At 32.3% G+C, this 24,996-nt stretch overlaps 2 protein-coding genes and 1 non-coding gene across 3 annotated transcripts; 2 read left to right on the forward strand and 1 right to left on the reverse strand.

Moving 5' to 3' along the window:
- Positions 1-2,055: 2,055 nt before the first annotated feature.
- On the forward strand, positions 2,056-2,128 carry TRNAR-UCU (transfer RNA arginine (anticodon UCU)). Its single transcript has one exon. It is a non-coding gene; the product is annotated as a tRNA-Arg (tRNA).
- Positions 2,129-3,143: 1,015 nt separating this feature from the next.
- Positions 3,144-6,430, reverse strand: LOC132034884 (non-specific lipid transfer protein GPI-anchored 4-like). Its single transcript, XM_059425222.1, has 4 exons — positions 5,998-6,430; positions 5,052-5,190; positions 4,760-4,786; positions 3,144-3,361 (listed from the first exon to the last, which is right to left on the reverse strand). The coding sequence occupies exons 1-4, from the start codon at positions 6,223-6,225 to the stop codon at positions 3,144-3,146; spliced, it is 612 nt and encodes a 203-aa protein (XP_059281205.1). The 5' UTR covers positions 6,226-6,430.
- Positions 6,431-23,306: 16,876 nt separating this feature from the next.
- LOC132033775 (FCS-Like Zinc finger 5-like) lies at positions 23,307-24,484 on the forward strand. Its single transcript, XM_059423851.1, has 2 exons — positions 23,307-23,811; positions 24,123-24,484. The coding sequence occupies exons 1-2, from the start codon at positions 23,477-23,479 to the stop codon at positions 24,295-24,297; spliced, it is 510 nt and encodes a 169-aa protein (XP_059279834.1). The 5' UTR covers positions 23,307-23,476; the 3' UTR covers positions 24,298-24,484.
- Positions 24,485-24,996: the final 512 nt, after the last annotated feature.

Raw genomic sequence — 24,996 nt, forward strand, 5'->3', positions numbered from 1 at the left:
CTGAAGCTTTGAACAATCATAAATGGGCTTATGGCATTGTGACCTGCATTTTCATTGGCATTTGATTTCTCGGAGTTCTAGACTTGAACCATATTTGAATACTCATTCTTGCATACAGTATATGTTTAAAAGGCACATCTGACAAGGGGTGAGGATGTGGCCTATCTTGACATATATATATAAGACACATTTGACAGGGGGTGAGGATGTGGCCTAGTTATGGGCTCGTGATCCGAGGTCAGTTCCGGAACAAGTAGTACATGGACACCATGGGTCCCCTACAGGTCATGACTATTGGGCAAATAATACCATTAGCATGTGTGTACATGTTTGAGGTATTTGGCCAGCGCATTGCATTCATTGCATTGCACATCATTACATATTATACGCATCATCATACGACTCTTTATTTCTGATGTGGTATGGTCGGTTCGTGTTATTATGGTGGCATGGATCTGATTATGAACTGGGTTAGATTGCTGGGTAGTGACTCTTCCTAGGTTAGAACTTGGGTTGTGATTATCGATTGAGATTATTGTGATAAGACTTGTGGTTTAGAAGCTTCATTTTAGGTGGTGATTCGGTTATGGGATATTTTATGACTTTGTTTGAGTATTATGTCCTTACCTGCTTATCTTGTTGATTAATATTGGGTAGATATTAATGATATGATGATATCATATTGCATAATTGAAATTGTATGCGTGATTAAAAATTACATATGTTTTAAGGTTAGCTTTTGTTATTCTGTCGATTAGATTAAATCAGTTTGTTTTTATACAATTTGATAGCATGCGTGAATTATGTGGGAGATTTTTTCAACGTAGTAAGACATGAATTAAACGTATACTAAGACTTGAATATTTATTCTTGAGATCATAAAATAATATGTATATTATGCTTATATGCGCGAACTAATCTTAGTCGGCCTATGATGCTTATTCAGTACGTGTTGCTTGTACTGATGCTACTCTTATTGTACTCTTCTTTTGAGTGCAGAGTTTACTAGTTCCAGCTACTGTCGTCGAGAGTGATCTGAGTCTACTTGACAAAGATTCTAGGGTGAGCTTTGGCTAGATCCGCAACCCGGAGACTCTTCCTTGTAATTAACTCTCTTCTTTACATTCCTGAAGTAGTATTGATATTTGAGATTTGTATTTACTTTCTATCAGACTTGTATCTATGTAATAGTAGCTCGTCCACTAGTCCAGACCAGATTTTGGGGTTATTATTACTTCCGCACTTATCATTTGTATAATTTGAATTTGTTAGCTTAATTATTGTTTATTTCCGCATAACTTTTATAAATGACTAAAATGATTTGTGAATGGTTCGCCTACCTAGGGGGACAGTGTTGGTCCCATCACGATTCACGAATTGGATCGTGACAACACATTGTATCAATAAGGTAAGTAAGCAACTGTATTATCACTGATAAAAATAATTTTGAAAAAAAATAAAAAAGATAGCAGATTTAAACAAATAAACGAGTGAGAATTAAGCAAAAGCTAACTAGTAACCTGTAGTCTGTAGAAGTGTTATTTTTACAGGTGCAAGGTCCTATTTTGTTTAGACACCTCGGTCCCTCCTCCCCCTTCTCCATAATTGCAGCCTGCAGGTGATACAAATATAATTATATAATAGTTCAAGTTCAAGATCTTGAAAACTGCAGTAAAAATGTTAAATCAAAGGGGTTCATCTTCTTTTTTTTCATACAAAATATGAAGGATACATTTTTCCTCCCTAAAAAGATTAAAGGAATTACGTGGAATTTACTCATTTTGAAACAATACTAAGTATTGGATATACTTTCATTTTTGAGAGGAAAGGTGTTCATTGCTCATTTTAGCCATTACTAACTTCAAGGGAGGGGATTTATCTGTTGTCCCATTGTAGAAGGTAAATGGGATATGACTCAAAAGAGTGAAATGAAAATTGTTAGTCTAATAAATTAGTAGTATGAGTTTTCCTGCATTCTAGAGTTAAGCATGCTAGTTTTTCTTATTTACATATTTAATGGATCTATAAAGCTCTGTGTCCACTACAAGCACAACAGCGCCCATGGCCTAATGGATAAGGCGCTTGACTTCTAATCAAGCGATTGTGGGTTCGAGTCCCACTGGGCGTGTGATCATTTTTTTTTTTTTTTTTTTTTTTTTTTTTTGGTCTGATACTAATTCTTAGTGGTTTGAATTCCTTTTTGGTGAACTAATTTAACATTTAAAAGTATAGATACAGCAAATTTCAGAGTTCTATTAGAAGATCAACTTTTTTTCTAGTTTTATGTCAAACAACGACAAATATTCCCAATAAGAATGGTATAACAAGAACATTAACGAGTGTGGATCAGCATCGTACATGCTACTCTTTTGTATGCCCAAAATGTTCAAGACTGGTTAAATCGATAGTTTGGAACTCCTAATTATTTTTGTTCATACCACATCTAAGTAGTCATATCCACAAACTTCTATGGTCATTATATTCTTTCACTTTAATTTATTCCTTTTCTCTTTTTGTTATTCCTCCTGGAAGTAACTCTCAATCTTGTTTGCGAACCTTTTTCCTAATTTTTAGTATTGTTTAATTAGTCGGTCCTCTTTCCCACAAAAAACGACGTGGTTAGGAGCATGACACTCAAGCGATCTGATTTTTGATTGTCGATTCCAACATTGATTCTTCTTAGACTTTCAAAAATAAAAATTTACACCTAGCCAGGTAAATAAACTCAGGGACGAGGAACACATATATAAACTGTTTGATCAAGTTTTTGAAAGGTCAAAAGTGCGTATTTTTTATTTAAAAATTGCACTAATCTTAGAAATAATAAAGATTTTTGGCTAAGCTTTTAGTAAAGCAACAAGTGCTTTGGGCAGTTGAAGAAGTTGAAAAAAGTAACTTCTCCCAAATCTAAGTACTTTTGAATATTTAGGACAAGACTACCCGTATCAAGATTCATCTTTACCAAATTATTAAGTACTAGTAACATTTTAGTAATTGACACTTAAAATATATCTCTCTAATTACGAAAAAATAAATCTCTCTAATTACGAAAAGGGTAGTGGTTGAAATAAATAAAAATGTCTAGCTAATAGAACAAAGAATAAACACTAGAACTAAGCTACATAATATTGAGAATGTAATTATTATGCTACCATAATAATAGAGAATGCAACGGAAGCTGCGGTTATAACAAGAAGCGTTAAGAAGGAAGCAGTTAAATTAATGGTGGAGTCACTGGACTCTGCATTAGGAGCTTCAACTGGAGCTTCATCATCAACAGTTGGTGCTGTAGCAGGCGATTCTGAAGTTGGAGATGCAGCTGGTTGTTCAGTTGGAGGATTAACTGGTGATGGAGGATTATCTGGTGATAGAGATAAAGAAAAAATATTGATTATGAAAAGAAATTAAAGTGATTTATCTTTTTGAGATGGTTAAAAAGCTTGTCAAGATTTCCAAATTGAAATGCTAACACACCCATGCTGGGTGTTAGTTCATGATACCACACTGGTGGCTAAAAGGCTTGTCACTTAGATAAAAGAAGAGAGCGCGAGAAGTTCACATGCCTTCTAAATATTTTGAGTTGTTAATTTTTGTGACTCAAAATAGTATTTTTCATGTACTTTCTAAATATGTTATTTTTATTTCAAAAAACTTAAAAAATTATATATTTAAATTTACACCATAAAATTAATTTAGCCCTCTGTATTCTGAACCATCTCACGTGAAGTGGGACGAAGAAACTACTTTTTATTTTTATTTTTATCAAAGGGCCTAATGGACTAAGAAAAGACATTGCAATATATATATATATATATATATACGCACTCAAACAATATAATATTGATCACATGGTCGACGAGTTGACAAAAATATGACTAAAATTCTTTGGTAATACTGCTATCAATAGTTAATGGCTAGCCCTCTAAAATTACTAGTCCCTCCCCTCCAATTTATACTCAAATGCGGATATCGAGCACCAATCGTAAAAATCGAAAAACTTATTTGATACTTTTTGAAAAATGAAAAACAAAACAAAATTTTTTTTTTTTAATTAAAAAGTTTTTTTGAAAATTTTTAAGGACTACAAAAGTGTCGATAGCTGAGACTTTAAAAACAAAAAAAAAAAAAATTGACTTAAATAAATAAAATTAGGACATAAAAGTAATTAATGAAAAAGAAAAATTTTTATTGTGAGGACTACAAAAGTCCTCACATTCCCTCTTATATATAATAGTAATATATATATATATATATATATATATATATATATATATATATATATACACACTCAAACAATATAATTGATCACATGGTCGACGAGCTGACAAAAATATGACTAAAATTCTTTGGTAATACTGCTATCAATAGTTAATGGCCCCTAAAATTACTAGTCCCTCCGCTCCAATTTATACGAGGATCGACTTATTTGGGCAGTGGAGCCAAATAATTCTTTTTTTTTTATTACGGTTTTTTTTTCGAACTTTTTCAAATTAGTAATTTATGCCCATGTAGCTTTTCCCTTTTATTATAAATTACTCGAAGAATGTATGTTTGAAATTAAGTTAAAAAAAGAGATGTTTGACTCCCCAAATAGGTCCACCCTTGTATAAAAGTAATAGATTCCAATATTAACAATACAATAATTTATGCTACCAAGATCAATTTAATGACAGAAATCCAGCCAAACAATTAAGAACACTGATGAAAAGAAAAAAAAAAAACTTAAACGACGAAAATAACTATGAGACTAGATACATACCAGGAGAGGCACTAGGAGGGGTGGTGCCTGCATGCAAAGAGAAAAATCAAAAGCATAGGAAAAGAGTCAAATACATAAATCTCCACCCTGATATGTAAATTCATAAAGAAAAAAAGTAACTATTCACATTCTCACAATTTATTGTTCTTTTCCTCTCTATCTATTTTTTTAAGGTTAAATACTCATAGCTTTACATTAACAAATAAATACAATTATATAAATAAGTAGCCACCTAGGTCAAATAAAGCAAGAAAAAAATAATTTTGAAGTGGCATATAGAATTAGGACTCACTGTTACAATTGCTGAGTGGTGGAGCAGAAACACCACAATCAGAAGGCAAAGCGGCAGCTTGAGTCATGTTAACAATTATACCAAAACTTGCACTCTTGGCCAAAGCAACACATATACAATCAGGATCCGCATTCAATACCTGTTTTTATTTAGGCAGACGTATTAAAAATCATAAGTACAAAGATCAAGTTATATACACTGTCAGTGTAAATTATTTTTACATTATTAAGTTGCTCAAAAAGAATATTTATATATACGCCACTTTAAAATATGCAGGTAAAGATGACATGATAGTAATAAAAATTCTTGTAAAAAATTATACAAATGATGTATATAACTTAAACTCGTATACATTGTGTAGAACCTCTATTACATGTATGTATTGATACTAACACTACTAAAAAATCACTATTTATCCACTGAAATTTCCTACTGAAAAATGTTTAGTGACAATTCTAACTGAATGTCCGTGGGAAAACCTAAATAGTAGTGCTTTCACACGGAAAATTAGGAAGTTTCCCGGTGTTTCAATGAGAACACTACTAAAAAAATCACTATTTTCCCAATGAAAAATTTTCAGTGGCTATTTCCCACTGAATGTAGGTGGAAAAACCTAAATAGTAGAGTTTTCACATGGAAAGATTAGGAAGTTTCCCACCGTTTTAGTGAGAACCTGTTTTCCACCATGCGTTTTCCCAGTGATATTGTTCGGTGGGAAAATCATGTTTTATAGCACAAATTTTTCACTGAATGTCGGTGGGAAAACCTCTTTTTTCTAGTAGTGGAACCTGTTTCCTACCATGTGTTTTGTGAGCTGGTTCAGTGGAAATAAGGTGAGAAAAATCATATTTTATAACACAAATTTCCTATCATTCGATGGAAAAAAACCTCTCTATTTCTAGTAATGTAAGTCTTGTACTATAACATTTCACTAAAAAGAATTAACCTGTTTAAACCCTGAACAGCAAGAAGCATCCGGCATTGTGAGATCACTACCAGCCTCCAAAAAATTCAAACAAGGCATCATATCCATCATAATCGTTAAGCAATCTGCCGTTGGCGCGGGAGAAGGTAAAGATGGTGATGGCGATGGCGCGTTCTCCGGTGACTGTGCGTTTACAGCCACCACAGCCCATGTGGCCAAAATACACGTCAAAATGGAAAACATCTTCATGAAGGAGACTAGGAGAAATTTTTTCTTTGTAAAGAAAAGAGTGTACGTAAATGAGGAAAATAGTTAGAATGAACTTAATTATTCAGGACTGTAACTACTTCAATGCTTATTACGTTTTAGATTGAATTTGTTGATTACAGTCCTAAAAATCGCTAACAGATAAACACGATCTTTGCAACTTTATCTTTCTGTTGTTTAAACATAAAAAAGTGTTCTGCCTTGATAGAAGTCCATCGAAGTTTGGTGTGTTTTTCTATAATTTTGGTGCGATTATATTAAAATTTGTATCTTCACAACAAAGTTAAGTTAAATTTCATGTCAAGCAATCCAAGCAAGTATTCCATAACTAATTGTCTAATTATTGAGTCTTTATAAAAAGACTCAACTTCTTTTTATTCTGAATTTTTTTGTAAAACCATATCAGCTACGAAAAGATTGGGCTGGGCCAACCGAAGATGTTACTGGGCCTGTTCGTTGACCCACCATATGACTCTTAAAAAGCTTGGTAAAAAAGGGATGATTTACAAGAATAACATTACAGGTTGGTGGCCTTGAACTTTTGACCTCAATTGCTCTATGGGAAAACTTCAAGTTTAACAAGTTTTGACTTTTGATTTTAAAAAATTGCTCTTGGGGCAAGCGGATTCAATAATTCAAAACCATCCATTTTCAAGGTTATAATTTCTTCTTATAAAAAGTTGGATATTTACAAGGCCACTCTTTAAAATTTTGGTGCCGCTTTGAGTCTTTAACCTCGCGAACTAAGTTTGCCTGTAAGAAATATTTGTTCAACTATTTCTTAGAGGGAAATTTGCACGATTGCCTTTTTCTGGGGGTGGTCTTTAATTTTTGGCCTTCGCCTAAAATACCTTGAGGTTCTGCTTCGAACCCTGGCTTAGCCATAAAAATAAAAAATAAATACTCAAGACAAGGCTTTGCGAAAAGTCTGTCTTTACTTTACCTTAAGGCATAACTAAAAGTCTGCCGGATACGACAGACTCTGCCTTATAAGGCAGAGTTTTAGTTATGCCTTAAGGCAACGTCCGTCGCATAAGACACAGTTTAGTTATGCCTTAAGGCAAACTCTGCCGCATAAGATAAACTTTTTGCAAAGCCTTGCCTTGCGAAATTATTTTTTTTTTTTACTGAGCAGGGGTTCGAACTCAAAACCTTAGGTATTTTCGGCCACCTTTTTAAGCGAAGGGCAAAAATTAAAGGCCAATGCCTTGGAAGGACAATCCGCACCAAAAAATTGTTTCTTATAGGTCTTATTTGGCCAAAGGGTAAGAGGGGACATAAATTTAAAGAGTGACCTCGGAAAAAGGCCATATGGTGCAAAAAAACTCTGATAAAAATGCAAGGGGGAAAAGAAAAAAAAAAAAAAAAAAAAAAAAAAACCCATAAGAACATGAAAAGGAGAAGGAAACAAAGTGGTTATGTCGTTCAAAAGTATAGGATTGACCAACTTGCTGTTAGAGAGAGACTTGTCAATTGGTTCCATTGGATGCCTGTGCGGCTGTTTCAAAATTATGAAAACTTGTTTGGAAACAGTAATTTATTTCACAAATTAAAATTACCAAAAACTACAATTCTTTTTCAGTAAAGGGAAGAGACATATACAGTATGTCCTATGAAATAAGTTATCTTATATTATACGTTTATTATTGGGTAATTAGTGAATTGATTTTATGATTCTATTACGCCATGAAGCTAGTCTTGCTTTTGCTTTTGCCAAATTTCTTCCAGTTTGTGAAAGTTATATTTTTTCAGAATCATCTAGTACCCGAAATTAACCAGTCCAACAAATTATACTCTATAGGATCCATTAAAGGGTAAGTATATCCTGTAAAGAGTTTCTCTATTTTCAATACTCAAACTTGAGATATTTGTTCATCCCAATAATCTCTTCACCTTCGGACAGAATCTGGGGATCCATGAAAATTGTTTTTTCATCGATCTTTGTTGAAGATCCCAAATTATCAATGGTTTTCTGATAGAAACTTTCCCAGATTTGTAGTCATGTTTTTAATTTTATTTTAAAATATTAGCTTCTTTGTAGTGTCAAGTGTGACAACTGTGGTTGGTAATTAGTTGCGATTTAGTTGCGTGGCTATTTAAACACAAGTGTCATAAAATGTGCATGTAATTCTCTTAACTAAAATTGAAGACAAAATCAGAGTTTCAATTAAATTGGAAAAATTCCATATCAGGCGTGACAAGTAAATTATTGTGCTAACTACCAGGATTTAAATAGAATAGTCATTCCAAACTATTAATAAAAAGATTATTGTACCATCAGCACACACGAACATCCCCTCTTAAGGCTTATCCTTCTATGCAAGTATTATACGTTAGTTGCAATTTTTAAGGTAAAACATTCCGTAATCACGTCGTAAGACTAATCTCAGGAAATTAAAATAAGCAATACATGTTAACTCCAAATCACTCTTTTGTTAAAAATAGAAACAACGAAAATTTGTTCTTATTTGTGCATTTATATCACTTTTAAGCAATTGATACGGATTGGGTCCCTAAAATCATTGAATTTATCTCTTTTAGTAAAGAGAAGAACTCTAGCAGAAAATAAAAAGGACCGGATAAAATTGTGCTATTCTGATTAGCTAACTCTAATTAGCACTTCTTTTGAAACTTAAATTGCTAGCTTTTCTCGTTGTATTTAAATGTTAGTTGCTCATAATGTTTCAATTTCTTTTCTCTTCAAATGAAAAATTGTAAGCACATGGGATACATTTTGTCTATTATGTACTATTTTGGGAAAGTTTCCAAATTGGCAAATGTTTTGTTCGCATCGATGATTGGATAATGTATGAGTTGGATGATATGTGTTGTTTAGTGGGTCAAAATTATTACACGGCCCACTTTTTTGGCTGCACCTCTGTAGGCCCTATTGTCATTAGCAGTGTTTTAGGATAGGAATGTGAATACGTTGGGCCACATAATGGGCCCATACTAATGAGTGTTCAACGACTCCATTGTTTAATGTAAAATTTTCATAAACAGCTACTTTTTAGCTCATTCTAACAACCTATAACTACATGTTATATATTTACAATAGGATGTATCTATATTTAGCTGTCGACGGTATACTAAAATATAGTGCAAATATAGCGGAAATATTTGGGCAAAATCAATTTAAATTAAAATCGGTTTTATTGTTCATCCCATTCCATATCTGATCCCATATCTCATTCAAACAATTACACAAATTCAAAAAAATTTGAATTCAAAAAAGTACATTCATATTTTTAACCAAAAATAAAAGATTCAATGATTAGTTAAGGAATTACAAATTTTATCTCCATTTTCGGCTTAACCGAAATTATATTTATGGAAACAAAATCGTTCCAATTTAAATTAAAATCGGTTTATTGTTCCCCGATTCACGCAAATATCATCCCATTCCATATCCGATCCCATATCTCATTCAACAAATACACACAAATTCAAAAAAATTGAATTCAAAAAAGTACATTCATATTTTTAACCAAAAATAAAAGATTCAATGATTAGTTAAGGAATTACAAATTTTATGCGGACCCGATACCATGCCTTATGGCGGATTTGGCGAAAGATCACCGATAACTTTGATAATTCCTTCACAAAGCAAGTTATGCGTGGGGGCATACTTTTTATTTTATTTGGACCGGTCAAAGTTATATTTTTAATTTGCATAAGTATATTACTTATAACTTTGGTAATTCCTTTACAAATTTGTGTCGGGCATACTTTTAATGGACAAACTTTTATGCGACTAGCGATAAACTTGTGAAGGAATTATCAAAAAGACCATTTAAGACCGCATATCTTTTATGCCAAGTATCCATTGTTTAAGTATCGCGGTCCAAGATAACTTTAATTCCTTCAAAAGATAGCGAAATTTAAACTCGCTTGTGAATTTTTTTTAATATTTGTTTTTCGTATATATTTGGGCTATATTTTAGTTGCATTTTGTCACATCCGGTATATAAATCTTATTACGTTTCTGTCAATTAACTATATTTCATATATTTTTTACATATATTTGATATGTATTTAGATGAAATTTTAACTTTTGTAACACACTGTACATTAAAAAATGGACTTATGAAATATATCTCAGATATATTTTATGTATATTTCGACTGTATTTAACTGGTTAGATATACTGCTTTGTTAAATGAATACATTTCACAGAAAATGAAAAATGGAATGTATACATTGAAAAAATAACATACTTGAAAGAAACAACAATATAAAAACCATAAGGTGGTGTTCAACATTAATCATCCTAAAAAACATTACTGCACATGAAACGATATGTCCAAAATTAAAAAACAGCAACAAAAGTCGCAACCAACTACGCTATTGTTCAACATGAAAATCAAAAACACAAAAGACTTGGTGGCCTAATCAAGATCCTGTTTATCAACTGCATCGTAATCAACTGCTGGTCTAATTGGTCTTGGAGGCTGCTCGTTATCACTTTATTGTTGTTTGACTTATCCTATAGTCGCAAAAGTGACCGTATCTCATACTTGCACATCGAATTTGATGAAAAGTTTAAGTATTCGAAAGCAAAAGCCACATACACACCACAATCCCCGAAAAAAATGATCAAAAATTTTACTTACGTATCCGTAATAATCACACAAAATACACACGAATATACTTAAAAATCTTAAAAATTACATGGTGAAGAACAATAAACACGACTTAACGAAGAAACATGTGAAAAAAAATAACAAGAGAAAATATACTTTGCACATAAAAAATAGATTTTTAATTAACGGATACGTAATAACCGTACGAAAAAAAAAAATGAACTAAATATACCTGAAAATATAAGATAAATATATACCTCTGCATCATCATCCTCATCCACATTATGTTTGGCTTTAGCAATTTTTTTCCCTTAACATTAAATTGTCACTTTTTTGTTTCTCCGTTTGATTTTTCACTATTTTTTCGAATCAACATAATCGAACGCCTAGGATCGTTAATTCTTTTTAACGATTCTCAAGATAAGTTTAGCCAATGGCGTTTCAGAAATTCCCGAAGAAAATTAGGAATATCAAATTCGGGTTCTATACCTCTATTTCTGATAGGTAGAAGCTTTCATTTCATTTGAATCTAAGCAAAAAACAAGAACAACCACTGATAATTAATTATTTAGAGTTGCATTACCGATTCAAACGAAAAAAAAAATATAAAAAATATAGGTTAAATACACGGTGAAAATTAAAAAATCAAGATAGAATCTTACCTTTTTTGGGAATTAGATTTGAATCATGAGTAAAATTAATGAGTAGTTAATTAGAGATAACAAAGGGAAGTTGTAGAAAATAAAACGATTTGAAATTGGAGAAAATTTAGGGATATTGTGAATAATGGCGTGAAGTTAGTGGGATAGGAGAGAGAGGCACGTTTTTGTTGGCTTAAATTTAAAAAAATGTGGAAAGTTATCGATGATTAGCTATGTGGAGTAAATATGTTATACTTTAGCTACTAAATATAATTATTGAAAAGTTTAGTTATGTTCCATAAATAGGTAATAATGGAAGCCTATGCCAAGTAAATTTTACTTGTTTAATGGTTGTTTATTCAATTTTTTGCGCGGATTGTTCTTCATACGGACTGGTCTTTAATTTTTGTCCTTCAAGTTGCTGGTCATTAAATTTTGTCCGGGCTACTCATTTAATGAAAATTTGTGGATCAAAGTATCCTTATTCGCTAGTCTACAAAACCAAAGATTCTGGGTTCAATCCCCAGCAGAGTCAGAAAAAAAAAAATCGCAAAATAAAGTTTCATAGAAACTATGCCTTGTCGGGTAAAGTTACATAGAAACTATATCTTTGTCCAAAGTCAATTATCCTAATAACTTCATTTCTACTTTATGAAAATTTGTCTTGTGAAATTAGATCACAAATCCAAATTACTTTTTATTTTTATTTTTTTCATGTCAGGGATATTTTTCGGCCACTTTTATGTTACTTAAAGTGTCGAAGGACAAAAATTAAAGACTAGCTATTTGAGGGGAAATAATTAAAGACCACCCCAAGATAGGGCATTCGTGCGGACTACCCTTGTTTATTCGTTACATATTCATTTTCAAAAAGAAAAATTGGAATTGCTGTCTCACATAGAAGAATTGTGTTTCTGTCAATTACTTTAGGAGATTTAACATTATATATGGTAATTATGGCCAGGTGTATTACTTTGCATTTTTTTTCTAAGTAGAAATTCGTTCATTTCTTTATGTCCACTGATATAAACGATATGAAAAACCCAAACTTGTCAAGTGAAGAGGTTAGTAGAGGGCATCTGGAAAAGAGAATTAAAAGATCACCTAATTTAACACTCGATATTTACATCAAAATCAATGAGCACACGAATTGAATCTTTATCATCGTGGTTAATTAGTATACATATTATCACCTATAGAGTGTGAGTAAGTTTTTATTTTTGAAAAAGTGTGGTAAAAGAAAACTAACTCAAACATGTAGTTTAGGTTATACAAAAAGAAAAAGAAAAGGAACATACATGAAGTGGCGGATCCATCTTTTGGCCAAGGGGTGTTAACTATGGACTTCCCTACGTCGAAATTTATGCATATATGATATATACTTATATTGAATTTGTGTGTTTATTTTTTTTATATTTTGACTATCAGTAGTAAAAATCTACGTTCCATCACTACATGCATGTTTGAGAACTAATTTATTTATGCCACATGAACAAATGTCAATCATATTAAGCAGATGCCACACTTTTTTGAGATATATAATATACTATTTTTATTATTTTTTTGGCTAAAGTTAAAAATAAACACCTAACTTCACATAAATTTTGTCCCCCAATATGTGGACTGCTCCAGCCCTGCTTGTCACACTGCCACTAGCTTTCTATATCAACCTACCCATTATATTTCTATTAAAGAAAGATTCTTTTTCATCTTTTTATTTTTTGGGTTAACAGCATTTCGGTCCCTCAATTGTTAGTATATTCTAATTTTAATCCCTATAATATCGAGCTAAGCGTATTAAATCGTTAATTAATTAAATTATGCACTTTTAATTCATTTTCATGTGAAAATTCACAAATTTATAACAATTATTAACAATTCCACCACCTAGTGTTATGTTAAGTTTGTTTTATTACTTCATATTTGACCATAATATAGTTTTATAAATTTTCAAATATAACATATTTTTTACATAAAGAGTTCAAAAATACACATTTTAATTAATTAGAGTCAATAAATCACAAGGACCAAAAACCGGATTTACCAAGATCTTAGGGACCAAAAGTGATATATTTAAAATAATGTATCAATAAAAGCTTGGACAACTTTATAATATACAATATAATGTTATCGATTGGCGAAAAGATAAAAATAAAAGCTTGGACAACGCTCTTAATTATTAGTAGAAGTATACCTTGAGAGTCTTAAGAGGTCGCTGGTCAATTCAAAGAGGGTATTTTTCACAAATGATAACTGGTTATATATCACCTACTTCATCATTTATTATGAGAAGGCCTTCAAATGATGCCTGTTTGCTAAGCCTAAGCTTGACAATCTAAACATAAAAAACTGAAATAAATAAAAATGAGTATTCCCCACTTAATTATATCAGTCTTGTGGAAAGCGAAAGGCAAAATATAATGTTAATATTATTTTGCTTTTAAAAAGAGATTTTATAGTACGTTTGTGATGCGACGAAAAGTAGAAAAGAACCCTTTAAGTATTAGAAGGGTCACCAGAAATAGCCAAAGAGAAAATGAGTGGGGCATATGCAAACAAGTAGGAATTGAATTGCTGAGAACTGTTAAAAAAAAAAAAAAAAATGCTGAGAACTACGTACAATATAATGAAAGGAAGAAACAAGTGGCTGACATTGACGACAAAACTAGCGATGTGGCATTGTTAGAGGTTGCTGCTTAGGTGTAAAGTTAGAAAAGTGAGTATGTTATTATAATTATCATTTTTATTGTTATTTGAGACTTGTGAGGCCTCCCAAATGACCCTACTATGTTGATCTAGTCATTGCTTGGTAAAAAGTTTGGACATTAGTCCTAATTCAACTTTAACAACTAGTTCAGAAAGTAATTAAGAATCGCTCAAAGTTATGTAAAGGGATTACTCATTCCTTCAATAGCACTAACACCCTCCCCTGCCCTCTCCGTCGTACTGCTAAAAATAGACATTTCGTGTATGTAACATGCATGAACGCCAACATCACGTAAATCAAGATTATTTGGACATACTAGAGGCAATAATTCATTTTCTAAATCAATGTGAGACATTTAATGCCCTTCTAGCCCCCTACACTTACTGATTTGGATATTTGAAGCGTGGACAACATAAGATGGGAGTCAAGCATTGGGTAACAAAATATTTTTAGGATAGGGCTGACTCTAACAACATGTTAAGTATAACAAAAAATTATTATGATTGGGCAGACTCTGACACTATGTTAAGAGAGACTAAAAGTTATTAGGATTGGGCGGACTCTAATACTTTGTTAAAGAAAAATGAACTAGCTTGGGCCAAATTTAATTCTAAATAAAAGATAACTTGTGAGGCGAGAATTATTCAAAATCATATCATACACAACAATCCATTCCTTCAACTACCATGGGACACTTGAAAAGAACAAAAAAGATTCTCCTTTGAGAAAGATAAACAACTTCGAATAATTGAGTGGAAAGCTACAAATTTTGTTCTTAAAATGACGCAGAACAATAACTCTCCAAGTAAGATTCCAAGATTTGGTTTTGTGGTCATGGATGATTTTGGTGTTTCACATATTCAGCATGTTGTTCTTCTTTCTCTTGTTCTTTTATGTATGACTTTTTTTTGGGGAAATGTCAAGATGTGAATGTGATTATACGAATTTTTGGCACCGAAAGTAAATTAAAAATATGACAATTCAACCTCCATATAGCCCACTGGATCCCCTCACCTGCAAAAATAAAGAACTAAAGCAATCACAAGGAAACTATATATGACCGTGGAATTTGAGAATAAATTGATATAGCATTTCTTCCCAAAAAAAAAAAAAAAAAAAAAAAAAAGGAAAAAAAGAAAAAGAAAAAGGGGATTTTTTATTTTATTTATTACGAGTAATGTATGTCTAGAATAAGTTTAACATCTATATGATTTAAAAAAGTAAAATACATATCTTTACGTAGATCTTACCGAAATGAAGAGAAACGAATCAATCCGCCTATGCAAATTGAACAAACAATATTAGTACCAGTCTTTGGGTTTGGAAATAATACTGTGTGAAGTCTTTCTCATTAATTTTAATAACAAAGATGAAAAAGATTGATTGCTTGTAGACAAAACGAAAATGAAAGTACTGGCCCTGAACCTACTGGAGGGATCACGTCTTTAATTTTGCATACATACAATATAATTGATGTTGTTGTTGCTAATGACGTGTTTATGTTAATTTTCCATGGAAGGCAGGTTACATCAAGCATTATTGAACTGTGTGGAATGGTTATTAGCATTGTAGTTCTGATTGGCAGCTTGAGATCTAGTCTTTCCAAGTATGTTTATGGTTTTTTTTTTTCTTCTATTTTTTTGCTGTATAGGTAACAATGTAACTTGAGCTTTCTGTTTCGAAGTGAAGGATTGACATTTGACACGCATAGACATAAACAATGTAACAACATAAGTTATTAAGATCAGTTGGTTGGTATATATATGTTAAAGATATAATATTAGTAAATCAGATAGTTTTTTATGAAAGATTGCCAATAATATTTAGATGTTAATTAAATTAACTAATATAATATTAAAAGAAAGATAATTGTGACGTAAATTACTCCTTGCCCATATGAATGAAGTCACTCTCTCTTCTTCTTCTTCTTCTTTTTTTTTTTTCTTTTTTTTTTTTAACTTTTTCACAAAAGACTTTTTTCTCGCCCTTGCCAAAAGGTACAGTGGATGGAGTAGCTAAAACTTTAATATACCAAAGGATACCATATGAAATATTCAAATTTTACCCTCATTATATTTTGGAGTCATTCATCGCCCTAGTCATAGGCAAATTGTCTCGTTTTTATTCACTAATCCTAGCATCGCTCCAACGTGATGTATGACAAATATAGTAATTTAAAATCACATGTCAAGAGTAGATGGACAAATTTAAATCTTTTTCAGATGATTTTGATATGTAATCACACGATGCACATTGAAACTCCGTTAAAATTAAAGACAAATATGAGACGATTTGCTAACGACGAAAATATGAATGACTCAAAAAATGAAAATGAAGGATAAATTAAGATGTTTTATGTTATAGAAGAGCACATTTGAACTTCCCCCAATAATATAACTCGACATCCTGTTGCACATGCTACCTTATTTGGTTTTTAAGGATTAAACAGGAACTTACGAGTGCGGGAATAAGCTTTACAAAAGTTTGTTCTAGTAAATAATAAATCTAAGACAGTTTTTTTCACCTATAACCAAAGACAATGGGTGAAGTCTTTATCAACCCGTTTAAATACCTTTATACAGTCTATATGAAAACATTATTATATCTATCAACATTACAAAATAACACATCGTATAGACTATAGAGTTTAGATTAATATTCAGATAGAAAATTAAGTATTTGATGGCGCTGAGCTGACCCTGTCACACTAAGTAAGAATCTTTCGAGTCAGTGACACGGCTCACCTGACTAAATTTTTATTTAATGCCACACTTGTTCTAATCAAATTAAACCTTAATAAACTACGTACTAAAATATGATTTTAGTTTAACATTGGAAGTAGACAAGTGCCCATTTGTACAACTTGATGCCAGCCTGATTGGTTCTTTTTCTTTTCTTTTCTTTTCTTTTTTGCCTCAAAGTACAATTACTACAGTAGTAAAAATGACGTAACTTTAACCTGAAGTACGTAGATTTTTGCGAAGGCAACAATAAAAGTACATATATTTTTGGCAATTGTTTCCTCATCCACGGCAAAAATGAGATTGTAATCTGCAGAGACACCCCAAAACCCCGTTATGGAAGCAACCTAACATTTTATTTCATTTCCAAGGTATTATTAATACTTAGATATACTCCATTAGTTTACTATTTTTGATACACCATCAATGACCTCATCAAGGTGATTATACTTTCAAAAAATTAAGATTTTACCAATGCTAGAGGACCATGCTTTTTTTATTTTTTATTTTCTTGATTAGTGGGATTTTATTTAATTTAGAGGCATATTCCCTTTCTTCTCACATAGTTCGTTTTACTGGCCAGTATTGTTTAAGTAATGTTGTAAGGTGACGTACCACATTTAATTGTACAGCTTTTCTTCAATTTTACGCTTGCAAGGATTTAATTATCAGATCTAATTTTCAATACGATCTTCTTGTCGATTGAGAAGTTATCCATTATAGTACAGCACATGCATCAAGAAACTCCATTAAATTCAACCTAAGTACTCTGGTGTAAATTATTATCTAAAATGAAGTGTAAATTAATAATTTAATTGATAATCTCATCACATCGCTCGAAAATGTAATAAATTTTTTAGAAAGCTCATCAAGTGGTCAATCGACCTATTTTCTGAGGAGAGTTAGACGATAATTTTCCTTCCTTTTGCATTGTTTTGTATAAGCCGAAAGTCGACAAAACTTTCCTTTCAATTGAAACTTTGAAAGGGAAGGGAGGGAAAAAGAGGATAATGAAACAAATAAACTACACGTAAGGAGACAATGAGCGCAACAAACTAATTGCGACAATTACAATAAATTCCAAGCAATATCAAAAAAGTGATTAAGGCTTCCATTAAACTTTGATGTGCAAACTGAACTTTATAATAGTACTTTTTTTAAAAAAAAAAATTATTACATAAAAAACACAAGGCTTATTACACGATCGATGGTAAATCCTCTTGCTTGGCCTATTTCCTTTTCCCTTTGAGTTCAATCCTATCAGCCTTTGAGTCAGCGCCTGGAAGAAGAGTAGTACCCTTTTTCAGTTAGTCAACATATATAGTTTCATAATTCAACTAGTGGTCTTCTTGCCTAAAAAAAAGAGTCAGCCCAACATAGGCAATGATAGACAGACCAAAGATTTATGCAGTCCTTGTGTGCTCCTGCACCCATTGATTTTACACCTTCTAACATCTCGAGCTCGGTATTGTACCTTAACCTGACATAAGAATATACTTCGTAGGGGTAAGAATGCTAATTAAGTCAAAGTTTTCTTAAACCATTGTTGAGTACCCTAATTCTATCTAAATTATTAGTTGCATAGATATAGATGTATCCTTTCTCTTCGAGAGGGTGATATTAGGGTTTTGAGATCGGTTCGATGTCGAACGGGTTTTCGACCCGAAAAGCTCCCGCAGCCGTCGTATGCGGATACTACGAGGCCCGCGGCGGGTTGTGCAACCAAGAGAGATTATCTTTTTTTGACGAATATGGTATCGAGGTTCGATTTATTTGGAAAAGAGGTCAATCTTAGGGGAGACCATTCGAATGGTTGAGTTGATGACTTCGCTTCCATCTACAACAAAAGTATACGACTTTCCGCTTGCTTCTTCAGGATCAGGTGAGGGCGCTGGAGGAAGGGGCTTCAGGTGGACTGATTTATTTGGTGATTTATTGGAATATCTCCTAATTATTCAATACATGTACCGTTACTAGATTCCTACTATAATAGTACTCAATTGAGACAAAAGAATGCTAATTAAGTCAGTTTTCTAATCTATCTAAATTTTAATTGGTAGATTATTCTAAAGAATATATCTCGTGCCCAAAAAATTAATGCAAGTGATTGTCCAAATCCATATAAAGAGACCTATCTCCCATCCCTACACAATTATTCAATACATGTACCGTTTTTGAGACAAAATCACTTGATGAACAGTAAAGGTTCACGCAAATTAGTTCAAACACTGCCATTAGTTGAACCAAGGAACATGACATGCAGAAAAGTTATGTTAAAAAATACGAACACTTTGCTAATAATTAAAAGAAAGAGGGAATTGTTTAAGATCCTCAAGGAAAGAGGGAATCAAATAAAGAATAGAGTACTAATACTTATTACCCTTATTCCAACTCATAAATTCGTTTCTCCAATTGGCCAACTAGTGACCGTCTTTGAGCCTTCCAAATCTTTTATGTATTCCTTCGGTATATATAGTGTTCTAAGATATCTCAGACCAATAATTTAATTTTATAAACTGGTGATATGTTGTTTTGTCTTTTCTTTTTTGTGTCGATGCGCGTTAATGGACTTCTAGGATCTTTCTCAGCTGAATGGGTGAATAATAAAATAACACGGGCAAGATTTGCCAGTAATTAATTAATACGGTAAAAATTTTGAATAATTTAACAAGATTATTCTCTGTAAACATACTGGATTATATATTGGGTTCGGTCGAATTTGTGGCCTCTAGCTCTGCCCCTGCGTGTCAAATAAAACTTGTGAACAAGGCAAGATTTTAATATTTGTCTGGTAAAACTTGTGAATAAATTAACAATAATATAGATAAAATGAAGATAATGTAAAAGTTATGTATGCCTTGCATGACATAACTTGTGAACAAGGAAGAGTTGCTCATCCAACAAAACTTGTGCATAATTTAACAAGATGCGTAGGTTAAATATGGTCACATTTGACCGAACTTGAAAACAATTGAACAAATGTTATTCCACTCTTCTGTATGTATAGCGCCAATCCTATTTTTGCAAAACATCCTTTGAATGGCTAAAAATATACAACAATGGCCTCAAATCATCCTACTTGTGCAAATCACACCATCAAATATGACTCAACGAAATTATTGTTCCTGCGTTAGCAAAAATATCCGAACGGTATTAGTTCAATTAAGTCGATAAAAGTTGAAAATTATTCTCTTGCTACAGCTTTCAGTTAGAAAAAGAAAAAGAAAAAAAAGGAATTGTTTTTTTTTTAAATAACCCTAAATATATGAGAATTATACGGCCCATTCCTTGCGCCAAATATTTTAGTATTGTGGAAGTATTATTGTTTGCCCTTCTCACATCTCAGAACTCTTTTTTAAATTTTCCTTCAAAAGTAGTGTTAGAAATATAGGTGATTCCAATATTCCATGTTGGGATCAGATTTATGTACTCTCTATGTATAAGGAGAAAACACAGGCAAAAACAAAAAAACAAAAACAGAAAAGGGGAAAAAAGAATGAAAAAAAAAAGGAAGTAAAAGAGTGGAATCTGAAATTCTGTGGTTGAGATTTGGGAATGGGGACAAACGAATTCATTGAGTGGGACTGTTTCACCAAGTACCCATTGAATCTCCCTTATTTATAATGCACTTATGGGACCCATTTCATGGGAAGCTGACTAAGCTGGTGATCCTGTCCCCTAGCTACTCAAGAAAATATTACTCCATCCTAATTTATGAGATACATCCTAATGAAACATCAAAGTTTTTGTTTTTAAAAGGAAGAATTTCGAAATTCGTACTCTAAATCAAGTTGTTATTGTACTTTCTTTTATGTTATGTATTGCTTTTCATAGCGCATTATTTTATTGTTGTTATTGTTTTTTTTCGTATGCGATGTACTGCTTTTCATCTCATATTTCATTGTTGTTACTGCTTTCAATTTCGCAAGCTTTCAATTTATTTTCCCTTTTTGAAACTGCTTTGAGATACTTTACTTATAAGTTGATGGTCTATGGGAAAATACCTCTCTATCTCTACGAGGTAGGGATAAAGTTTGCGTAAACTCTTACCTCCCTACACCCTACTTGTGCGATTACACTTGGTATGTTGTTGTTATATACTCAAAAACAAGTCATAAATGTTGTGAGATTATAAATTATCTCGTTCAAGGTAAAATGAAAAACTTAATGTTACATTTTTCTATACATAGGATTGTATCATATTTTTGAATTTTTTTTATTTTTTTTTAAAAAAAAAGTGAATCACATAAGTTGAAATAGATAAAATAGGAATTACAGTTATGGTTGAAATCGCCGAATTCTTACCACCTGGTGTCTGGTACCCGCATTAAAGTCCGACTATATCCGAATTCACACCGTGTAGGGCCCATTTTTGAGGAAGCTCTCCCTATCAAGTATTTTTCTATACTTAGGGCTCGAACTGACCTTTAATTAAGAGAGAAATAGCCCTATCCGTTGCACCACGTCATTTGATTGTCTTTGAGACAGAGCTTTATTCTCTTATTAAGCTTAATCGACGCGAATTAAATTTAGCTTTTTGATACCGAATGATTCAATAAAAAGAGTTTATCAACAATAAATAAAGCAAAAAAGAAATGATGAATCATGTCGATTGGTAGAGAAAAATGATGGGAAAAATGTACTTCGAGTATTTAGAAAGAAACAACAAAATAGTTACCGATGATGATAGGATCTACTCATACTTTATCAAGGATTTAGTAAAATGTGATTTCTTTTTTCTTTTTCTTTTTTAAAATGTGAAGTTGCAATTATAACAATTTAAAAAAAACGAGTATTTTAATAGATCGTGGGAAAAAAAAACACGAACATATATATAGCCATGAATCATGTCGTACAGATAGAGTTTTGGCTTTTGAGTCAACTTCAATTATACTCAAAGAGTTTGAAAAAGATTATAATCAGATTCTTCCAGTAATCAAATATTGTTGAACAACTGATTCCTTAATGACTCTTTTAATTGCTTGTATCTTGTTTCATCTCTCTAATTTTTAAGCGGACTATAGTATTGGACCATATATTAGAAGTTTCGCAGTCTCATGAGTGTCATAATTCCTTTTATTTAGAAACTTCATTACATTATATTTTCTTCTTTTGCAACAAACCAGGTTGATAATTAAGGCATTGTAGAAGTATATAATGGACATTTGGATTGTTTTCATGAGATGATTTGAACATGAATAGAAATTTTCCACGGAACACAAGATTTACTATTTAACATCGATCACATCATGACTATTTCTCTATTTATATTATGTTAAATCAAAATTTATATTTGATGGGTTCATTTAATTCAAGAATTACTGTGCTGCTCAGACCCCTAATTAAATACTTTTTATTTTTTTAAAAAGAAAGAAGAGATTTATGACGGAATCGAAGTTTCAATCTTAATTAAGACAGTTGATTTTCTCTTTTATTTTTAAGGATCACATCTGACTGTCGTAGTCTCGTAGAGGTCTTCAGATATAGGAGGCCTAAGCCCATTGGTTCTGATTTCTGTTCCTAAAATACTAATGGAGATTATTTTCTATTCATCCTTTCCTTTAACCGAATGAATCAAATTTAGGAAATAAATATTACGTACTTCCGCCATTTCATTTTATAAGGTGAAGCATTGAGCACATAATTTAAAAATTATTTAATTTATATTAGACAAAAGTATCAAATGATTCTTTTACTTAAGTAATGGTGAGAGACTGAGAGTTACATAATTTTGTTTATTTTTCTCACGAATAACAAGCGAGTACCAAAAAGTAACGTTGTTGACGCTAAAATAAGATGTTAAAACTAAATAGTTGCCAAAAATAATAATGTATTTTCTTTTATTTTAATAGATTAGAAAAAAGTGCGTCAGACAAAAACATGTAAAACGAAGTTTAAGGTAAGGATTCGAGGAATAAGGTAGAAGGGTTGAGGGCTAGCTCACTTAAAACTACATTAATAGTGTAGTTATCATATATCTTTTCTCTTCCTTGATGTAATAAATAAACAAGTAAATAGTACTCTATATATATATGGTGAGAGAAAACAAAAGAGAAAATAGAGGAGTAAGGGTAGAAAGAGATACCGTCAAAGGATGTGATGTAGCAGATGGGGTTGCTTATCCCTTAATTAGAGTTTTCGGGGTTGAGTTTAGAGTATGAAAAAATCTTAGCATAAAGCGTTTTCCCCAAATTGGTCTACATGGCGTGAATCCAAATTTAATCGCGCTCCAAGACGAATATTAGATACTAGGGGAGAAATAAATAAATAAATAAAAAGGTTGAAAAAGATGGAATCTCAGAAAATAATATAGTAAAAAAAATTTAAAATTAAATTGGTGATGAATAATACACAATCAAGGGTGGAGATTCTCTACTTGCACTTTGGCTCTCTGCTTTATCTTCCCAACACATCTCCCCACTCTCACTCCTCTTCCCCTTCTTCTTCTTCTTCCTCTACCTCTCTCTCTAAAACCTCTCTTTCTTTCACCTTTTCTACCATAACCACTCTCTCATACAACACATTAGCTGAAAAAAAAGAAGAAAAAGAAAAGCAGAGAAAATGTTGCTAGGGAAGAGGACAAGGCCACCCATGAAGAGAACAACAAGCATGACAGAATTCAGCTTAGATCTCAACCTCAACCCTGACCCTTCTTCTGCTATTTCTAATAATTATAATAATCTTCCCTTTGATCCTCACAACCCCTTCACACCCATCCCAGTACCCTCAAACACCAACCAGCAGCTAGATCAACAACGTTTATTAACCACATCTAAAACTATACCCACCAGAAACCGCCGAAAATCTGCTGATTTTGTAGAAACTGCCAGTTTTTTGAAAGCTTGCTTCCTCTGTAAACGTCACTTGATCCCTGGTCGCGATATCTACATGTACAGGTACTATCACACACCTTTATGCACAACAGTTTACATACGTCTTAACTATTTCATCGAGCCCACTAAAACATCTGCTTTAGGCCTCAAAATTTTTGCTATTACATGCTCCTTCTACTATATAACTAGTCATCTATACGTTCAATTTTTATGCATTCATAGTTTAAAAAATCATCAGATCGTCTACAAACAAATTATAGTTAGTTGTTTATACTAAGGATTGATGCCTGGTTAATTTATTTCAATTATTAGACACTAATATACATGTACTGGTATAACTAAGTCTAAATATTTTTTGGTTGATTATTTTGCAGGGGAGATAGTGCTTTTTGCAGCCTAGAGTGTAGACAGCAGCAAATGAATCTAGACGAGAAAAAGGAAAAGTGTTCTTTGGTTGTGTCTAGGAAGGACTTCAAGAACTCCACCGCCATAGTCGGCGGAAAGGGATCTGATGTCTCCGCCACAAGCGAGACCGTCGCTGCCGTTTAGGTAGTGGAGATTTTAGGCCCCGTCCGTATGGATGAATCAAACATATCAACTGTTTGATATATGGTTAATTACTACGTTACCCACACAAAAAATGCATATCAAAGCTGCTATATATGTATATCATGTATGTATATACATGTTGTGGGAGTAAGATCTGCATGATGATTAATATAAATATATTTCTCTATCGCTCTCTACAAAATTCTCTGGGATGGTGAACAAGTTTTGCAAGGTTCAAATTAATGCTTTGTATGCAGCCATTTTAATTAATTGCAATTATTATTAATTACGATTATGTATGCAATTGCTTTAGTGGAAGAAATCTCAAAAACTGCATGTTCTACGAAAACCATGAGTTCTCTTTTTTATTTTTATTATTTGTTGGTACCCAAAGCTCTTTTTTTTTTCCCTTCCCTTTTTTGGAGTTGGAGCTTAGTAGAGCATGATGTGATGATTATTTCTCCCTTTTTTGTTTTTTGTTTTTCACCTCTCAATAAAAGATGTGGGTTATATATTTTGCAAAAAAATAAATTATTTTGCTGAGTTTAATACACAACTACAGTGAGATTCCCTGGTGAGGCTGTGAAGTTGGGTGATACCTCGTCCCTCTGATTGGGGCACCCCAATGGGAACCCCACCTAAAGTAAAGCCAGTTGGGATTTGGGAATATAAAAATGGAATCCCCTCATAATTGTCATT

The sequence above is a fragment of the Lycium ferocissimum genome, chromosome 10 (genome assembly GCF_029784015.1).
Source record: "Lycium ferocissimum isolate CSIRO_LF1 chromosome 10, AGI_CSIRO_Lferr_CH_V1, whole genome shotgun sequence".
In the NCBI taxonomy this organism is placed as follows: Eukaryota; Viridiplantae; Streptophyta; class Magnoliopsida; order Solanales; family Solanaceae; genus Lycium; species Lycium ferocissimum.